Source organism: Quercus lobata, chromosome 4 (genome assembly GCF_001633185.2).
Source record: "Quercus lobata isolate SW786 chromosome 4, ValleyOak3.0 Primary Assembly, whole genome shotgun sequence".
Lineage (NCBI taxonomy): Eukaryota > Viridiplantae > Streptophyta > Magnoliopsida > Fagales > Fagaceae > Quercus > Quercus lobata.
In genome coordinates this window covers 32182588-32202211 of record NC_044907.1, presented here as the reverse complement: position 1 = coordinate 32202211, position 19624 = coordinate 32182588, and the positions used below count along the sequence as shown (strand labels likewise).

At 29.6% G+C, this 19624-nt stretch overlaps 1 protein-coding gene across 1 annotated transcript; it reads right to left on the bottom strand.

Moving 5' to 3' along the window:
* Nucleotides 1-695: 695 nt before the first annotated feature.
* LOC115988035 (UPF0481 protein At3g47200-like) lies at nucleotides 696-6388 on the bottom strand. Its single transcript, XM_031111666.1, has 2 exons — nucleotides 6222-6388; nucleotides 696-2220 (listed from the first exon to the last, which is right to left on the bottom strand). Exon 2 carries the CDS (start codon nucleotides 2188-2190, stop codon nucleotides 838-840), a length of 1353 nt encoding a protein of 450 aa, XP_030967526.1. The 5' UTR covers nucleotides 2191-2220; nucleotides 6222-6388; the 3' UTR covers nucleotides 696-837.
* Nucleotides 6389-19624: the final 13236 nt, after the last annotated feature.

The following is a 19624-nucleotide window of genomic DNA, read 5'->3' as shown; positions in this document are numbered from 1 at the left end:
AGGAAATCAAAAAAAGAAAAAAGAAAAAGAAAAACAACAACCAAATTAATCTTTCTTCAACTAGAAAACTCAATTAGCTTTCCAAGTCACAATAGGAATTTGAGGCAATTTCACAACAAGTGCAATTCATAAAAGTTTAGGGAGTGTAATTAAATTTTAGCCCTGAATTTAATAGTTCTTTTAAATGATAAAACTGTTTTTGTATTTCATTAGTTGATGCAACCAAATGTTTAAATTTATTTGAGAAATTTAATGCAATGCATTTAAGGTATTTTCCTTCGGAATACAGGGGTTGAAGTTGAACATGGTTTTAATGGATTGTGATTATGCGTGTCAAAAATTGTGACACTGAATTATGGAGGGTGAAACAGAGATTTCGTGGTGTAAATTTTAATATAAGGTTTTTTGGTGTACCTCTCTCTTTGATTAAACCGGAAGTCTCACAGGAGCTTCTAGGTCATTCTATGTTGTCCAAAGTTAGCCTCCACATAGACTTGCAACTCAAACTCTTGGGAGTTACACCGAGGGGCATGCATGCCCACTTTGGGGCGCTCCTTTTCGGTTTCTAACAATATTAAATTTAATATTATTGTAAGGAAATTTTCTACACCCATTACCAGCACAAGAAAGAATGCAATTATGTAATACAATCTGCCCTTAAATTGAAATAGAAGGGATGTGACTCTTTTATTAGGGAACAAAACATACAACTTTATTTCACATTTTATTTAGAAAATAAAGGAAAGGATATTACAAGCTGAGCATATTGAAGATTTCGAAGACAACTACTACAATACCAAACTTCCAACTAATATGAAAATATCACAATGAAGAAAGTTAAATATTCTTAAAGACAAAAGGCTTAAGGAAAGTAAAGATAGTGATAAGTAGGACCAAGACCCCAACAACGGTTGCCGAGCCTCTCCAAATATTCTTGAAATATACATTTCTCAAGGATGCCAAATTTTGGTTCCAATGGCTGTCGTAGAGATTATTAAGATCATCAGCGATATGACGGTAATAGGAATCCACTTCCACAATTTCAAGGCAAAGTTTGTTAACCATTTCAGCAACAGCTTTATTGCTACCCAACAAGTTGACAATAACCCTTTTGTCAACGAGCAACTCCACATCTTCTTTACTGTTGATAAGATAATCCAATAGCACAATATAATTACATATGTAAGCTTTAGATGGATAATGACACTGCTCTAGGGCCATAAGATTTCGGAAAAGTTCTTCGGTTCCATCATCTACCACAAATTGTGGGACCACCAAGCGAGTTTGCAAACATTTGAAGCCCGAAAAGTTTATGAAGCAATTCATGAGACATGAAGTTGGACGAATATCCCAGGGTTTCTTGAGTTTAATGTCTAGTAACTCTCTTTCTCCTACAAATTGCTTGGGCTTCTGGAATATCAGCCCTGCATTGTCCACTAGCTTTGTTGCCCTATATAGATGCTCAATAGGACTGTCAGTTTTCGGATTGAGTAGATGATCAAGTGGTGGTGGACGGTAGAAATTTCTGCGAAGATCAGTGAGATGTTTTACTCCTTCCATCTCAGTGGGTAATTCCTTGTGTTCGGGGAAAAAGAAATTACAGGCAAGTGTTATAAAGCATCCCTCATCCCCACTTTGACTATATAACTCATTAAGAATAAAAAGTGGAAGCTGATTCTCAAGTAAGATCAAGTCATAAGTTATGCCTTCCTTTAGCCATGGTTTACTTAATATATACTCGTTTCTATCTTCTTTATTAGCAGACATCCAGAAGAGCTCAATGATAAAGATAGAATCCAGTAGAATCATTTTCACGAATTCTTCCTCGCAGGGTTGAGTGATCTCTTCTGCATAGCAGTCGCAAATCTTCTTTTTGTTTTCTTCAACGATTCTTTCAAATTCCTCCTTGGCTTTGTTAGTCCGACGAAAGAATTTGTCGCAATATGTTTGTTTACGCCTTTCCATGTCCTTCAGCTCCGAATTTCCACGATGAATAGGGCCTATTGAAATAAGCTTTGGAGTGTAAGCTTTGTCATTTACCTCGCGAAGTCTCTTGGGGACCTTGTAGATGCAACACTCGCTATGCCACTGGATAGCTGGCTCCTTGTCTTGTGGCATGTCAATGCTAATCTCTTTGCTTTCAATTTCTATTTTATGTGAAGAATCAGTAGCACAAGTAAATCTGTACATTATGTTTTTCAATCGTGAACTTCCGTTTTCCTAGTGGCAAACAAAAAACAATCATTAGCACTAGAAAACATTCCATAACATAGTCCAAGGGATAATACTTATTGCATATAAACTGTTTTACATATAACCCAAAAAACAATTGAAAACCCGGTTTCGATTGTTACATAGCCCTGGTGCAAGAGGGCTTATATGCACTAACTTCCATAATGACATCAACTCCAGGCTTTAGGCCCCAACCCTATATGCATATCTTCATCAAGATTTTTATTGGGTTTTTCCTCTTGACATTATGGCATCATCATTCGAACACATAGACCAAGATTGAAATATAAAAAATTAGCCAATTGAATTCAAAATAAAAATAAAATTTATTGAACAAAAATCAATGTCTTAAACCTAATCTTAACTATTCATATATATATATACACACTAAATAATACAAACAACTTATATTAATAATTAAGATTAAGTAGATCTATCAGCAAATAAAAAAGAGATTAAGTAGATCTAGGATATACCAAATATATATATATATATATATATATATATATGTACCGTGGAATCCTCCCTAAAAAAGTGTAAAATTGTTAGTTGCTTATTTCCGCATATTATTAAAATCAAAGGTATTAAAAAAAAAACAAAATTTGAAAGAGAGAGAGAGAGAGATATTAGACGCAAAGGTTTGTACTTTACATGATTCCGGATGACCCATATGCCCACAATGAAAAGTTCTTAGTAGCCGCATTCTTCCATTTTTTTTTTTTTTTTCTTTTTTTGTTTTACGATATATTCAAAATAGGATATATATTGGTCTAAAGTTAAATTAATTAAGAGAATCCCTTGATAACACCAAAATTAAGGATAATTAACATTCTTTGAATTTTGTCATCTAAAGAAATCAACTTGTACTAAATGTGATATTACAACATGAGAAATTTACTTATAATTATCAACATGATGATTAGTGCATTAACTTGAGCCCCCAAATGTAAAGGACTCCAAAAATCATTCATAATTAAGTAACTTTGGCATTAGGAAGCTTCAAGGCCACGTCAGTGTAAGAGAATAATATATATAGGTTAAAAAAATGGAGGTTAGCTAAACTACGCCAGTTCTTAGGCAGGGCATTCAGGTTAAGATTTGCAGACCAACTTTAATCGGTGTCCACAAACAAAAGACTACTGAATTATGTATATTCACCTATTAAAACTTTTTATTTGATATTAAATCAACGACATAGTCTACATATGTGAATCATATTCGTATAAAACAAATAAAGCTCGGATTTCTATCATGTCTTTTGGGAACCTTTTTTCCCTCTAAATATATATATATATATATATATATATATATTTTGGGCGCATATCCTCTAAATTCTAATCGATCTGCTCTTTTGGCTTTCTTAATTTCTCTCTTTGGCCTATTCACGCATCTCCTTCAATTCCCTTTTCTAATGTGTTAAATTTTTTCTTCAATTAAAATTAAAATTTACAATTATTTAAATCCCAAAAAGAGTGAACAACTTAATTTTTCCTAATACAAGGCTTATGCAAAAAAAAAAACAAACAAACAAACAAATGATAACTAGCTATCGCCAGATGATGTGAATTGTAAGAAAGTTTAGAAAGCATACAACGTGATATGTGCATCTATAATAGTTATTATTTGATATTCTTCGTGTGTTTGTTTATATATATATATATATAACAGAACTATTATTATTATCATTTTTTAGTTTAGTGTAGTTGAGTTTGAACAATAAGAGATTTTTTTAAATTGAGTTAACGAAAAACTACACATATGATAGGACTTGAATCTATAGACTTAATAATGATTTTTCCTTATCATAAAGCTAAGATAACAATCGTTATTCGCTGAAACTTTTTTGTTTTTGATAAATACAATAAATTTTAAATTTATAACGCATCTATTGAGTAATAAATAATATTTATTATCAAGTGAAAATATCAATTTATTTTTTGTGTGTATTTCAAAGTATATATTTTATTTAATTGAAAAATGACCTTACTAGTTAAGTTAATTAAAATTTGTTATCATTCTCAAAAAAAAAAAAAAAAAAATTGTTATGATTACATATGGGATTCGTGACACGTTACAAAGAAAAGATTTACTAATATATTTTCAATGTCATGGATGTAATCAAACAAGGGATTTAAAACGTATAGATTTAAGTTGCATACCTTGCCAATTTGACTTAACTCATAAAATAGTAGATTTACAAGATAACATTGAGAGAGATATCACTTGCGTCACTTAAATGATCTTGTTTAGGAATTCACAAAATTCACAAGTCAATTATACTTATAGGGTGGAAATAGCGATGAATAAATCAATATTAAGACAAAATGAAAAAAAAATAAGGAAAAGCTTCATCCTTTGAATAATTTTGATATTTGTGACTAATGTAAACCTTTTTTTTTTTTTTTTTTTTTTTTTTTTTTTTATTTTTTTTTACAGACAATAGAAAAACTTCTACTTTTTGGCAAAATACAAAAAGATAGCCTGGGGTTTGATTCAATTTCAAATGGACCACTTGTACTTTCAATTTAAAGTTGTTGATCCCTCAGTGTATGGTGACCACTTTAATTTAATAATTTTAAAAATATTGATTAAAAAAGAAAAAAAAAACTTGTTTGGTAAATAAGAAAACGAAGGAAAAGTAAACAAATAAATTTTGAATTCTAATACAATATATATTTTTTTTATTGCTAAGAGCCTAGGATGCTATAACTGAATCTTGATAGAAACATTACAAGAGATTGCCAATGAAGAAAATTTATAACCCCTCAAAAGTTTCAAATAAAAGAGCTTTAGACTAAAATGGGTTGTTGATCCTATGTCTCTTACTTGAACTTTGACAGGTTGGGTCAGTCCATAATAACCCGTAATTTTTTTTTTCACATAAAAAAAAAAAAAAAAAAAAAAACTCGATCGTACTTTATAAGGAAATATATTTAGAATCCAATAATCAGTTCTGATATTCTATTACTTTGATAATTAATTTTACAAAAGAAGGAAAAAAATACTTATACTTGTTATACATGAAACTTATAAAAAAAAGAAAAAAAGAAAAGAAAAGATTAATATCACCTCTAAAAGTAAGTGTGTTTTTGAATTAGCTTCTTTGTTGAAAGCATGCAAAATTACTTACAAAATAATTGAAATTTTTAAAAAGTTGTACATATTATAAAAAGTGAAAAGGAAAAAAAATAAAATAAAAAAATAAAAACTTATACTACATATATAACTCTAAGAACAACAATAACATGTTAGGTAAATAAAAAAATTTGGAGGAAAATATAAAATGAACTTATGAAAAAAAAAAAAAAAAGGAAAAAAATTAACTGCGTAATGTCGTAATGTTAGTAGTAGATCCAATGGTCAAAACATTTTATGTATGTGAACTAATTGTCAAATTGACAAATGATATCATTTGTATTTTCATCTACAACATAAAAATTTAATATATAAACATATATTGAAAATGAGCCAATTAAAAATAAGTTTAACTTTATTACTAAAGGCTTGACCTATTTTGCTAGGTCTACATATGGGGTCATAAGAGAGAAGAGTAGGTCTTGATTTATTTGTGGCGGTGTGTGGTGGGTTATTCATTACTGTTCATGGGTGAAGTCGCAAACATAGAAGGGGAATTCTATCAAAAGAGAAAGAGAATGATTGGATGACTTGGCTATAATAAGGGAAAAAAAAAAAAAAAAAAACTAAGTTAGTGGTTTGGAAATCATCCTTTCACTATATCAAGAGTCTTGTAATTTAGTGAGGTAGTTCAATTTTTATATAAAAGAAACTTGCATCCATATCTCCTTTACTTGTTAAAGGAAATTAATTTAGTATACAAACATTTAGAACCCAATTTATAAGGTAAATGTTTAGTAAAGTTCCAGAGTGCACGTTACAGAATATGAACTCAATTAAATTAGTGAATGCTCAATTTTTGGCAAACTTTATATTGAAGAACAAAAATAAAGTAAAAGGATGGACTAAAGAACCTGCGAAATTTTCTTTTGAAGAGAATGCTTGTTAATTCCAAGGGACAACACAGTTGGCTAGAGATGGTGCCTGATGAAGCAAGCTTTACTAATTCGGATCTTTCATTTTTTCTCCGCTCATAACTAAAACTCAATTATAAAAGAAAATATATTGTACACTTGATGGTTCCTTAGTATCTTTTGTGCTCCTATTTATAGTGTAAACTCCCTCCCCTCCAACCCCACCATTTCAAGTGGTTCAGATTTTATTTTTTAAGAAATAGTATAACGACAGAGCAAAAAATAGTGGGTTAATGTGTGAGTGATTGTTAATCACTCACAACCACTTTAGCAAATTGTGACAAATGATGTGTTTCTAAAATAATTGATTTTTTAAATCTAGAAATCTACAAACTGTCACGTCATTTTAAAATTTTGGATAAATTTCACTAACATGCCTTGAGATTTGAGCTAATACCAACCAGGTACAAAACTTTTCAAAACTTGCAAATTCGGTCGCTAAAACTAACTTAGTCCTTAAACAGTTAGTTATTTTTTTCTCAATTGTTTTAGGAACTACATTGGATTTAAGGATCAAATTGGTTAGTTTTGAAAATTTTTGAATCTAGTTGATATTAACCCAAATCTCAAAGGATGTGAATAGAATTTATCCTAAAATTTTAAATGGTATGATAATCTATATACATTTAAATTTGTCAAATTAAATCTAAATCATAAAATAAATTAAATGGGCATGAGCCGCATGACTCGAAACAGAGAAAATCTTTTTTTGTTTTTTGTTTTTTTCCTCTATCTCTCAGGAAAAGCACAGAACACACCATGCTATGATGACGTCATTCACACAAATTTACAGAAGAACATAGCAACTTAATTCTCACCTTTTCCAGCTTTAAAATTCAATTGATTTGCGAAAGCAAAATTTATGGAAGGTTGTCAATAATACTTAGTATTATTCTTATGGTTTGTAAAACGAAGACTTGCACTATTGTGTTCTTTTTTTTTCCATTTTCTTTTTTTTCTCTTTTTTTTTATTAAAAAAATAGAATGATTTATTTACATCTTATTCACACAGAGTGATAGAATCAGAAACCAAATTCTGTCCCATAAAAATTTTCAGTTTTTGTGTAAGTAGTAAATAATCACTCGTAATCTATCATGTAATTGTTACAAAGAGGCTGTGAATAAATTTGAGATTCTAGAACAACTGTAGTATTGCTGGCATGTGACATCATCAATGTTGTAAGCAGATGATGTCAACAAGTGGCATTAGCAGTGACCAGCGACTTTTACTCACTGTAGACTATTGAGATGTTTGAGGTGTTTGCATAGAATTGAATTTGCCATTCATTTCTACATTAGAGTATTATAAATGAATCAAAATGACAACACACAGTCATTCTCTTTGATTCTTGTTGGATATAAATTACTACAATCAATGGGCATATGCTAAGAAAAGGGAGAAAATGGGCAAATGCCCCTTTTAAAAAAAAAATCCAGCATTTTTCTCTCTTTTCTTAAATTAATTAGAGAAATGCCTATTTTTTGAAACTCGATTTTTTCAAAATTGAGTTATAAAAAAAAACAAAAAAAAAATTCTGGAGCCCTATAATGACGTTTTAAAGAGCCTATAGTGACGTTTTAAGGACCTATAGTAGCGTTTTGTAACTCGATCTCTATGAAGTCAAGTTACATGCAATTTTTTTTCATTTCTTTTAACCTATAACTCGACTTCATGGAGATCTAGTTACAAAACGCTACTATAGGTCCTTAAAACGTCATTATAGGCTTCTTAAAAACGCCACTATAGGGCTTAACTCGATTTTGAGAAAATCGAGTTTCAAAAGAGGGGCATTTTCCTATTTAGTTTGGGAAAGAGGACAAAATGCTAGATTGTTCTTTTGAAAGGGGCAAAGGCTAATTTTTTTTCCCTAAGAAAAGTGATAGAAGAATTTAGAACTAGTTTTTATGACTTATGTCCATTTTAAAATATTTATAGAATTTAAGTATGATTGCTAATATAATTAACCAATTGATATATGCATAGATAGATAAACAACGTAACAATCCCAATTAACAATCAAGCACCAACGAGAACCAAAAATGTGTTTACGAAAAGAAAAACTGAAGAACCAAGTAGAAAAAAACTCTCCAATGGCTATAACCAAAAAAAAAAAAAAAATTAGAAAAAGAAAAAACCACTAATTAGGAATAGATGCAATACATATTACCCATGGTTTTAAAAATCTGACCGGATCGATCGATTTTCTTGGTTCAATCAGGAGCCGGACATGGAATTGTTCTATCAAAAATTGGAAAAAACGATGGTTCAACCATAAAACCTGCAATTCAATCGGTAAAAATAAAAAAACTTTATCCATTTTCGATTCTTTGACTATTCCGGTTTTAAAAACATGATATTACCTACAAATCCCCTTAAACTAAGGGCCCATTTGGTAATGTTGTTCTAGTAACATTGCTTGTATTTTTTGGAAATACATATGGGTGAAAAAGTGTGTGGAAATACGTATAATGATTAGATTTTCGACAATATATTGTTTTACCACAAATTAATATGATTCGTCATTACATTTTTAAATAAATATAAGATTTTCAATTAAAGTACACTTTTGTTCCATAAAGTTTGATGTTGGTTTTTGTGAGGGATTTCACAATTTGCTCCAATAATAATAGGCTTGGTCTGCGATCGAATGCTATAAAAGATTTGTGCCCCCTCATCCTTCACCAATTGGTCGTAGGATGGATCAATAAGGCACATGGTCCGAAAGTTTCATTTTGGTCCTTTATGTTCCAAATTTTCACTTTGACATTGTGTGTTTGATTTCAATTTTAAATTGCCTCTTAAATCCATTTCCGTTAGTAATCTAACAATTCATATTATGGTTTTTTCTTTTTCTGTTTGTGTATGTGCGTTCGCGCCTATAACAATGGAATTCTCAGATTTCACAACATTTTTCATCTACTGATATATTAATTATTTAAACATGAATGACACTTAATGGTTAGATTGCTAAAACAAATGGATGGCAAGACAAATATGAAAATGGAATTGAACATGAAGAGTAGAAATGAAAAAATTTGAAATGTAAAGGGATGAAATAAATGCATCTCTACTGACTAAAAATGTACTTTATTATAATACTTTTATACATGTCTACCATCATGACATAAAATGGATTAACCCTCACAAATGAAAATTGCTTTGTAAGTTCTTGTTAGCTCAATTAGTAAGGTTTTGTTGTCATTGAATGTGAAATATGTGGTTTAAATCTAATCAACACCTAAAATAAATAGTGTTTTGACTTGATAATAAAGTGCGCAATCGTAGAATAGACGTTATAAGTTGAAATTTTATTGTCTTACCAAAAAAAAAAAAAAAAAAAATTTACTCTCTCACTCTCGTTGATGATCACCATGTAATTCACTTTGGTCATGTCATGATCGACTGAGGACCAATGCTGTCTGTTTCATTGGAAACAAAAAAAAATTAAACACTTGGCCCCGCCGGCTGTTATCACCAGTGAAACGAGAGACTTGCGATTAAGGAAATGTTGCAAAGGTCGTTTTACCGAATACAAGCAATTAATTGCTTTAACATTTTCCTTTAGAAAGTGTAGCTCTCATCTAGCTGGCAAACCAAAAAGAGATGAAAAGAAGGTCACACCTCAAAATCTTGCCTTTACTAGGACCGACTTGCCTAGGAATACATATACAATACAACAAATCATATTACATATCCTATTATAAGATCCACTTCCTGTTATCTGATTGATTGCGTTTGGATAAATTTATTTTAATTAAAAATAAAATGTAAAAAAATTAAAATTTTGGCCTTAAACACGATTGAATCTTATTAAAGTTTACATGATAAGTAAATTTGGTACCTGTGGTTTCAAATGATTGATTTTAGCATCTAAATTTTCAATATTGAACATTTATGATCCCAAATAATCTGGTTAATTTATTTTATTTTTGTATGTGGCCAACAGAGCAATAAGATGAACTTTTTTAATGACATGGCAGCCATGCTTTTGACATCTTAACTGTTTAAAAAACAAAAACAAAAAGGGAGAAGTTCAATATCGATTTTGGTATATGATATTTCAAGTGAGTGATTTTAGTATCTAAATTTTTAATGTCGAACACTCATAATCCCAAATAACATGGTCAATTTCTTTTAATGTATGTGTCCAACGGAGGAATAAGATCACCCTTTTAAATGACATGGCAGCCATATTTTTAAAACCAAATAATTTAATGAACCAAAAAAAAAAGAGATTCAAGGTTTTTAAAGTTAGATCGGAGTTCAACCAAAATCAAACCGTGATGACATAATAATTATTTTAATAAAAAAATTAATGTAAATGTTTCAACAATTTTACCTATAACATTGTTTTAAAATGTTCAAGTATATCTTAGTTAAGGATAGGAATATAAGATGATTTTTTTTTTTTACAATTAATTACAAAAATTAGATAAATATTTCTTGATATTTAAAATACAGTAGTTTAATCTATTTGTACGATACAATTCACTTGATCTTCTGCTCTATAACCTTTTCAAGCATTAATTCCTTTGCTTGTAAGACTTGATATTTTTTCATTTTTTCTAGATTTTCTTGATAATTTGCCTCTATGTTGTTGATCACCAATGTTATATCCTCTTTTAATGGTTAAATGTAGAGTTCATCAATATTATTTATAGAGTAAATATTTTTGGCAATAAGCTTGTTTTGTATAGGACAATATTACATCATATTTTTCTCATTCTTGCCCATAAATGTATTTTATTTTTATCTCGTCAGATTCTATAAAAATGATTTTGTTCCCACAAGGCAAACTTTAATCAACGACACCCATCTTATAAGAGATGCATAGAAAATGGTGGACCCAATATCGTAAATAGCATTAGTTGGGATAATTGATTTTCTTTTCCTGTTTTGGAGGAAAAGGGATAATGGAAGTTAAGCGTATTCTTTATTGCAGAATTTAACGTGAATACAAGTCTATCATAGTCAACGGTAGTTGAAATCCTTGTCCATGGGGTTGTTAAAATTTATAGTTCTGGCTGAAAGTTAGCATCAACTTTTTGGGAGAGAATTTTGAGGCCAAACTTCATGTTTGTTTTTAGGCTAACGGATAAAAGATAATGGATAAATATTCTATTTACTACATAACCATTACGGTCCATTTAGTTGAAGGAGTGAAATAGTAAGAGGATAGAAAATGGTGGGAGGATAAACTAAAATAGTAAAATGGTAGATCACATTTTCAAATACATATGTAAAACTTATATATTTATATATTTATATATAGTTATGTACCATGTAGTCTCCCTCACAAATTAATGAAATTTGCTCCCACCTCTCGGTGTCAGTTTGTTTCATTAAATGCTAGCATGTCAGTTTCTTTCATCAATTAAGGGACCTTTTGTCATTTTCGTTTGAACGAAGGGGGAACGCCCCTTTCACAAAACGTGACTTTCTACTTTCTATTAAAGGAGGCTTCATCTCTTGAAAGAGATAAGATAAGAGGCCACGTGTCAATATTTTACAATTGGACAGACTGACTTCTTTGTTTTAGTGAACATAAAACTCTATTTGGTTGGATGGAAAGCATGTAAAAATATTTTTTTTAAAGAAAATATTTTGTGTGTTTCTGAAAATGCTACGAAATTTTTTTTAATTTGATATATTGAGTTCTTAAAGTTAGCATCAACTTTTTGGGAGAGAATTTTGAGGCCAAACTTCATGTTTGTTTTTAGGCTAACGGATAAAAGATAATGGATAAATATTCTATTTACTACATAACCATTACGGTCCATTTAGTTGAAGGAGTGAAATAGTAAGAGGATAGAAAATGGTGGGAGGATAAACTAAAATAGTAAAATGGTAGATCACATTTTCAAATACATATGTAAAACTTATATATTTATATATTTATATATAGTTATGTACCATGTAGTCTCCCTCACAAATTAATGAAATTTGCTCCCACCTCTCTGTGTCAGTTTGTTTCATTAAATGCTAGCATGTCAGTTTCTTTCATCAATTAAGGGACCTTTTGTCATTTTCGTTTGAACAAAGGGGGAACGCCCCTTTCACAAAACGTGACTTTCTACTTTCTATTAAAGGAGGCTTCATCTCTTGAAAGAGATAAGATAAGAGGCCACGTGTCAATATTTTACAATTGGACGGACTGACTTCTTTGTTTTAGTGAACATAAAACTCTATTTGGTTGGATGGAAAGCATGTAAAAATATTTTTTTTAAAGAAAATATTTTGTGTGTTTCTGAAAATGCTGCGAAATTTTTTTTAATTTGATATATTGAGTTCTTAAAGTTAGCATCAACTTTTTGGGAGAGAATTTTGAGGCCAAACTTCATGTTTGTTTTTAGGCTAACGGATAAAAGATAATGGATAAATATTCTATTTACTACATAACCATTACGGTCCATTTAGTTGAAGGAGTGAAATAGTAAGAGGATAGAAAATGGTGAGAGGATAAACTAAAATAGTAAAATGGTAGATCACATTTTCAAATACATATGTAAAACTTATATATTTATATATTTATATATAGTTATGTACCATGTAGTCTCCCTCACAAATTAATGAAATTTGCTCCCACCTCTCTGTGTCAGTTTGTTTCATTAAATGCTAGCATGTCAGTTTCTTTCATCAATTAAGGGACCTTTTGTCATTTTCGTTTGAACGAAGGGGGAACGCCCCTTTCACAAAACGTGACTTTCTACTTTCTATTAAAGGAGGCTTCATCTCTTGAAAGAGATAAGATAAGAGGCCACGTGTCAATATTTTACAATTGGACGGACTGACTTCTTTGTTTTAGTGAACATAAAACTCTATTTGGTTGGATGGAAAGCATGTAAAAATATTTTTTTTAAAGAAAATATTTTGTGTGTTTCTGAAAATGCTGCGAAATTTTTTTTAATTTGATATATTGAGTTCTTAAAAATGTTATAGAAAACATATTTTTACAAAAACTTTTATGGCTTTTTAGGTTTTGTTTACCCATTTTTAATTGTTTTTAGTTTTTATTTAAGTTAAAATAAGGTTCTTATATTGTAGTATATTTAAGATATAGATTCTTAGGAATATTTTTACTTATGAATTAAGTTTATATAACATATAAGTTGGTCATAATCTTAAAAACAAAAATTGAAATTTTCATATCAATAAAATTTTCAATTTTTTTTTTCTTTTCATATGATAGATTTTATAGTTCAATTCTTCTTTTGTGTATTCGAGAGAATCCTTCATGACTCTAGATTAAAATTTTCCTTCACATGAATATTAAACAAGTTATATGAATATTAAAAAAAATATTAAAATTCTTCTACATATATTATTTAAACAAGTCACATGAATATTAAAAAAATGTTGTATGACTAAAAGAACAAACATATTGTCTTTTCAACCACCACATAGAGGGGTGGGCTCTATTTAGTTTAACTGGTAAAATATTTTGTCATCAAATAAGAGATTGATGTTTTGAATCCCGCCTTCTTGACCTGATGGTAGAGAACAATCATCATGGAACGTGCATTATAAGTTGAAATTCTATATTATCTGTTAAAAAAAAAAACTCTATCTGGTTGAAGGAATTTTCCTGCCAACCGATTTCACACATTTCATTCTAGCCTGAACAATAATAGAAAAATGGTAGATCACATTTTCAAATTCATATGAAGAAACAAAGCCTTGGTCCTACTGACTACAATTGCAACAATGTGAAACGAAGACTTCCAATTTTGGTCATGAATTAAGGGACCTTTGTCATTGTCGTTTGATCAAAGGGGAAATGCTCCTTTCACAAAACGTGACTTACGTTCTATGAAAGGAGCGATTCACATCTTAAAAGAGATAAGATAAGGGGCCACATGTCAATATTTTGCAAATGCAAGGATTGACTTCTTTGTTTTTGTGAACATAAAAGTGCGTTTGGTTGGATGGAAAACACGTTAAAATATTTTTTTTGAAACAAAATATTTTGTGCGGTTTTGAAAATGCTCTGAAAAATATTTTTATTGTTTGGTAGAGTTCTTAAAAATGTTAAAGAAAACTTATTTTTAACTACTTTTCCACATTGTCTCGTCTTCCAATTAAGCAAGTTAGTGGGGATGGTGATTGCGTGACTAATAATGATGATTGCGGGTGGTGGATTACTTGAGAACAATGGTTCAACATGCATAAACCCAACAACATTCTTCTCCTAATACACACATGATAAAATGGAGGATCCCGTAGTTGTCTCTATTACACTATTTCTTTCTCTTTATGTATATATCTCTCTCAATAATTTTTCTGAACCACTCAAACAATGGGGTTGTTTTTATTTTATCCTAATGCAATAATGAGTATGTAATGATAGGGTTAGGCCCTGGTGGATTAATTCTTGATTTATCACCATGTGGATTCGAGGAACCCCTCATGAATTTAAGATTTACTACCCAGGAATTAACAGTTTATTTTCTATCCATCAAAGAGAGCATCGTGTGTGATTTTTTCAAATTTTCACGACTTCAATGTGGCAATAAACAAGTTTTTTATTTTGGCTATTTGCCATGTCCGTAATTTCTATCCAAGAGGTAATGAAAGAGACTAAATTGACATGACATTGAAAGTTTAGGGACCAAATTGACACAATTGAAAAGTTAAAGACCAAATTCAAATATGGTGTAAATGATAGGGACAAAATAAATAGTTTACCCATTAAGTTTATATAACATATAAGTTGGTCATAAGCTTAAAAATGAAAATGAAAATTTTTGTATCAATTAATTTTTCAACTATTTTTTTTTCATTTCATATGATAGATTTTATAGTAAAATTCTTATTTTGAGCATTCAAGAGAATCCTTCATGACTCTAGGTAAAAATTTTCCTTCACATGAATATTAAACAAGTCACATGAATATTAAAAAAAAATATTAAAATTCTTCTATGTGTATTATTTAAACAAGTCACATGAATATTAAAAAAATGTTATATGACTAAAATTGCACGCAAATTCTCTTTTCAACCACCACATAGATAGAGGGGTAGGCTCCATTTGGTTCAATTAGTAAAGCCTCTTGTCATCAAATAAGAGATATAGGATTCAAACCTCGCCTTTTTGACCTGATGATAAAAAACATGCATTATAGATTGAAATATTATCTTATCTTAATTTAAATAAATAAATAAATAACTCTATCTGGTTGGAGGAATTTTCCTGCTAACTGATTTCACACATTTCTTTTTGGGCGAAACTAAAATAGTAAAATGGCTGAACTAAAATAGTAAAATGGTAGCTCACATTTTCAAATACATATGTAAATCTTTTATACATGTAGTTATGTACCATGTAGTCTCCCTCACAAATTAATGAAATTTGCTCCCACCTCTCTGTGTCAATTTGTTTCATTAAATGCTAGCATGTCAGTTTGTTTCATCAATTAAGGGATCTTTTGTAATTTTTGTTGGAATGAAAGGGGAAACGCTCGTTTCACAAAACGTGACTTTTTACTTTCAATGAAAGGAGGCTTCATCTCTTGAAAGAGATAAGATAAGGGGCCACGCATCAATACTTTACAATTGCAACGACTGACTTCTTTGTTTTTGTGAACATAAAACTGTGTTTGGTTGGATGGAAAGCATGTAAAAATATTTTTTTTTTTAAGAAAATATTTTGTGTGTTTCTGAAAATGTTCTGAAAAATATTTTCATTTGATTGATTGTGTTCCTAAAAATGTTATAGAAAACATATTTTTACTAAAAATTCTATGGGTTTCTAGGTTTTGTTTACCCTTTCTTAATTGTTTTTAGTTTTAATTTAAGTTAAAATAAGGTTCTTATATTGTAGTATATTTAAGATATATATTCTTAGGAATATTTTTATTTTTGAATTAAGTTTATATAACATATAAGTGGGTCATAATCTTAAAAACCAAAATTGAAAATTTCATATCAATAAAATTTTCAACTTTTTTTTTTCTTTTCATATGATGTATTTTATAGTTAAATTCTTCTTTCGTGTATTCGAGAGAATCCTTCATGACTCTAGATTAAATTTTTCCTTCACATGAATATTAAACAAGTTATATGAATATTAAAAAAAATATTAAAATTCTTCTACATATATTATTTAAACAAGTCACATGAATACTAAAAAAATGTTGTATGACTAAAAGAACAAACAGATTGTCTTTTCAACCACCACATAGAGGGGTGGGCTCTATTTAGTTTAATTGGCAAAACCTTTTGTCATCAAATAATAGATTGATGTTTTGAATCTTGCATTCTTGATCTAATGATAGAGAACAATCATCATGGAGCGTGTATTATAAGTTGAAATTCTATATTATCTGTTAAAAAAAAAAAAAACTCTATCTAGTTGAAGGAATTTTCCTGCCAATCGATTTCACACATTTTATTCTAGCTTGAACAATAATAGAAAAATGGTAGATCACATTTTCAAATGCATACAAAGAAACAAAGACTTGGTCCTACTTACTACAACTACAACAATGTGAAACAAAGACTTTCAGTTTTGGTCGTGAATTAAGGGACCTTTGTCATTGTCGTTTGATCGAAGGGAAAATGCTCCTTTCACAAAACGTGACTTACGCTCTATGAAAGGAGCGATTCATGTCTTAAAAGAGATAAGATAAGGGGCCATGCGTCAATATTTTGCAATTGCAAGGATTGACTTCTTTGTTTTTGTGAACATAAAACTGTGTTTGGTTGGATGGAAAACATGTTAAAATATTTTTTTGAAAGAAAATATTTTGTGCGGCTTTGAAAATGCTCCGAAATTTTTTTTTTGTTTGGTTGAGTTCTTAAAAATGTCAAAGAAAACATATTTTTTACTACTTTTTCACATTGTCTCATCTTCCAAGCAAGTTAGTGGGGGATGGTGATTGTGTGGCTAATAATGATGATTGGGGGTGGTGGATTGGTTGAGAACAATGGTTCAACATGCATAAACCCAACAATGTTCTTCTCCTAATACACACATGCAACAATGGAGGATCCCAAAATTGTCTCTATTACACTATTTCTTTCTCTTTCGGTATATATCTCTTTCTATAATTTTTCTGAACCACTCAAACAATGGGATTGTTTTTATTTTATCCTAATGCAGTAATGAGTATGCAATGATAGGTTGGGCCTTGGTGGATTAATTCCTGATTTATCACTTTGTGTATTCAAGGAACTCCTCATGAATTTGAGGTTTACTGCCTAGGAACTAACATTTTATTTTCTGTCCATCAATGAGAGCATCATGTGTGCTCTTTTCAAACTTTCACGATGTCAATGTGGCAATAAACTAGTTTTTTGTTTTGGCTGTTTGCCATGTTAGTAATTTCTGTCCAAGAGATAATGGAAGGGACTAAATTGACATGACATTGAAAGTTTAGAAACCAAATTGACACAATTGAAAGGATAAGGACCAAATTATAATATGGTCTAAATGATAGGGACAAAATACATAGTTTACCCATTAAGTTTATATAACATATAAGTTGGTCAAAAGCTTAAAAATGAAAATTGAAATTTTTGTATCAATTAATTTTTCAACTTTTTTTTTTCCTTTCATATGATAGATTTTATAGTAAAATTCTTCAATTGAGTATTCAAGAGAATCCTTCATGACTCTGGGTAAAATTTTTCCTTCACATGAATATTAAACAAGTCACATGAATATTAAAAAAAAATATTAAAATTCTTCTATGTGTATTATTTAAACTAGTCACATGAATATTAAAAAAATGTTATATGACTAAAACTGCACGCAAATTCTCTTTTCAACCACCACATAGATAGAGGGGTAGGCTTCATTTAGTTCAATTAGTAAAACCTCTTGTCATCAAATAAGAGATATAGGGTTCAAACCCCGCCTTCTTGACCTGATGATAAAAAACATGCATTATAGGTTGAAATGTTATCTTATTTGTTAACTTATGTATATATATATATATATATATATTAAAAATAAAAAATAAAAAAATAAAAAAAAAACTCTATCTAGTTGGAGGAATTTTCTTGCTAACTGATTTCACACATTTCTTTTTGGGCTGAACAAAAATAGTAAAATTGTAGCTCACATTTTGAAATACATATGTAAAACTTTTATACATGAAGTTATGTACCATGTAGTCTCCCTCACAAATTAATGAAATTTGCTCCCATCTATCTGTCTCAATTTGTTTCATTAAATGCTAGCATGTCAATTTGTTTCATCAATTAAGGGACCTTTTGTAATTTTTGTTGGAACGAAGGGGAACGCTCCTTTAACAAAATGTGACTTTTTACTTTCAATGAAAGGAGGCTTCATCTCATGAAAGAGATAAGATAAGGGGCTGGGCGTCAATATTTTACAATTGCAAGGACTATCTTCTTTGTTTTTGTGAACATAAAACTGTGTTTGGTCGAATGGAAAGCATGTAGAAATATTTTTTTTTTAAAGAAAATATTTTGTGTGTTTCTGAAAATGTTCTGAAAAATATTTTCATTTTGATTGATTAAGTTCCTAAAAATGTTATAGAAAACATATTTTTACTAAAAATTCTATGGGTTTCTAGGTTTTGTTTACCCTTTTTTAATTGTTTTTAGTTTTTATTTAAGTTAAAATAAGGTTCTTATATTGTAGTATATTTAAGGTATATATCCTTAGGAATATTTTTACTTATGAATTAAGTTTATATAACATATAAGTTCGTCATAATCTTAAAAACAAAAATTGATATTTTCATATCAATAAAATTTTTAACTTTTTTTTTTCTTTTCATATGATATATTTTATATTTAAATTCTTCTTTTGTGTATTCGAGAGAATCCTTCATGACTCTAGATTAAATTTTTCCTTCACATGAATATTAAACAAGTTATACGAATATTAAAAAAAATATTAAAATTCTTCAACATGTATTATTTAAACAAGTCACATGAATATTAAAAAAATGTTGTATGACTAAAAGAACATGCAGATTGTCTTTTCAACCAGCACATAGAGGGGTGGGCTCTGTTTAGTTTAACTGGTAAAACCTTTTGTCATCAAATAAGAGATTGATGTTTCGAATCCCACCTTCTTGACCTGATGATAGAGAACAATCATCATGGAACATGCATTATAATTTGAAATTCTATCTTATCTGTTAAAAAATTTAAAAAAAAAAAAAAAACTCTATCTGGTTGAAGTAATTTTCCTGCCAACCGATTTCACACATTCATTCTAGCCTGAACAATAATAGAAAAATGGTAGATCACATTTTCAAATGCATATGAAGAAACAAAGACTTGGTCCTACTGACTACAACTACCACAATGTGAAACGAAGACTTCCAGTTTTGGTCATGAATTAAGGGACCTTCGTCATTGTCATT

Bases quoted from the DNA above. Each gene is read 5' to 3' on its own strand.
- LOC115988035 (XM_031111666.1), bottom strand. From the start codon at position 2,190: ATGTACAGATTTACTTGTGCTACTGATTCTTCACATAAAATAGAAATT.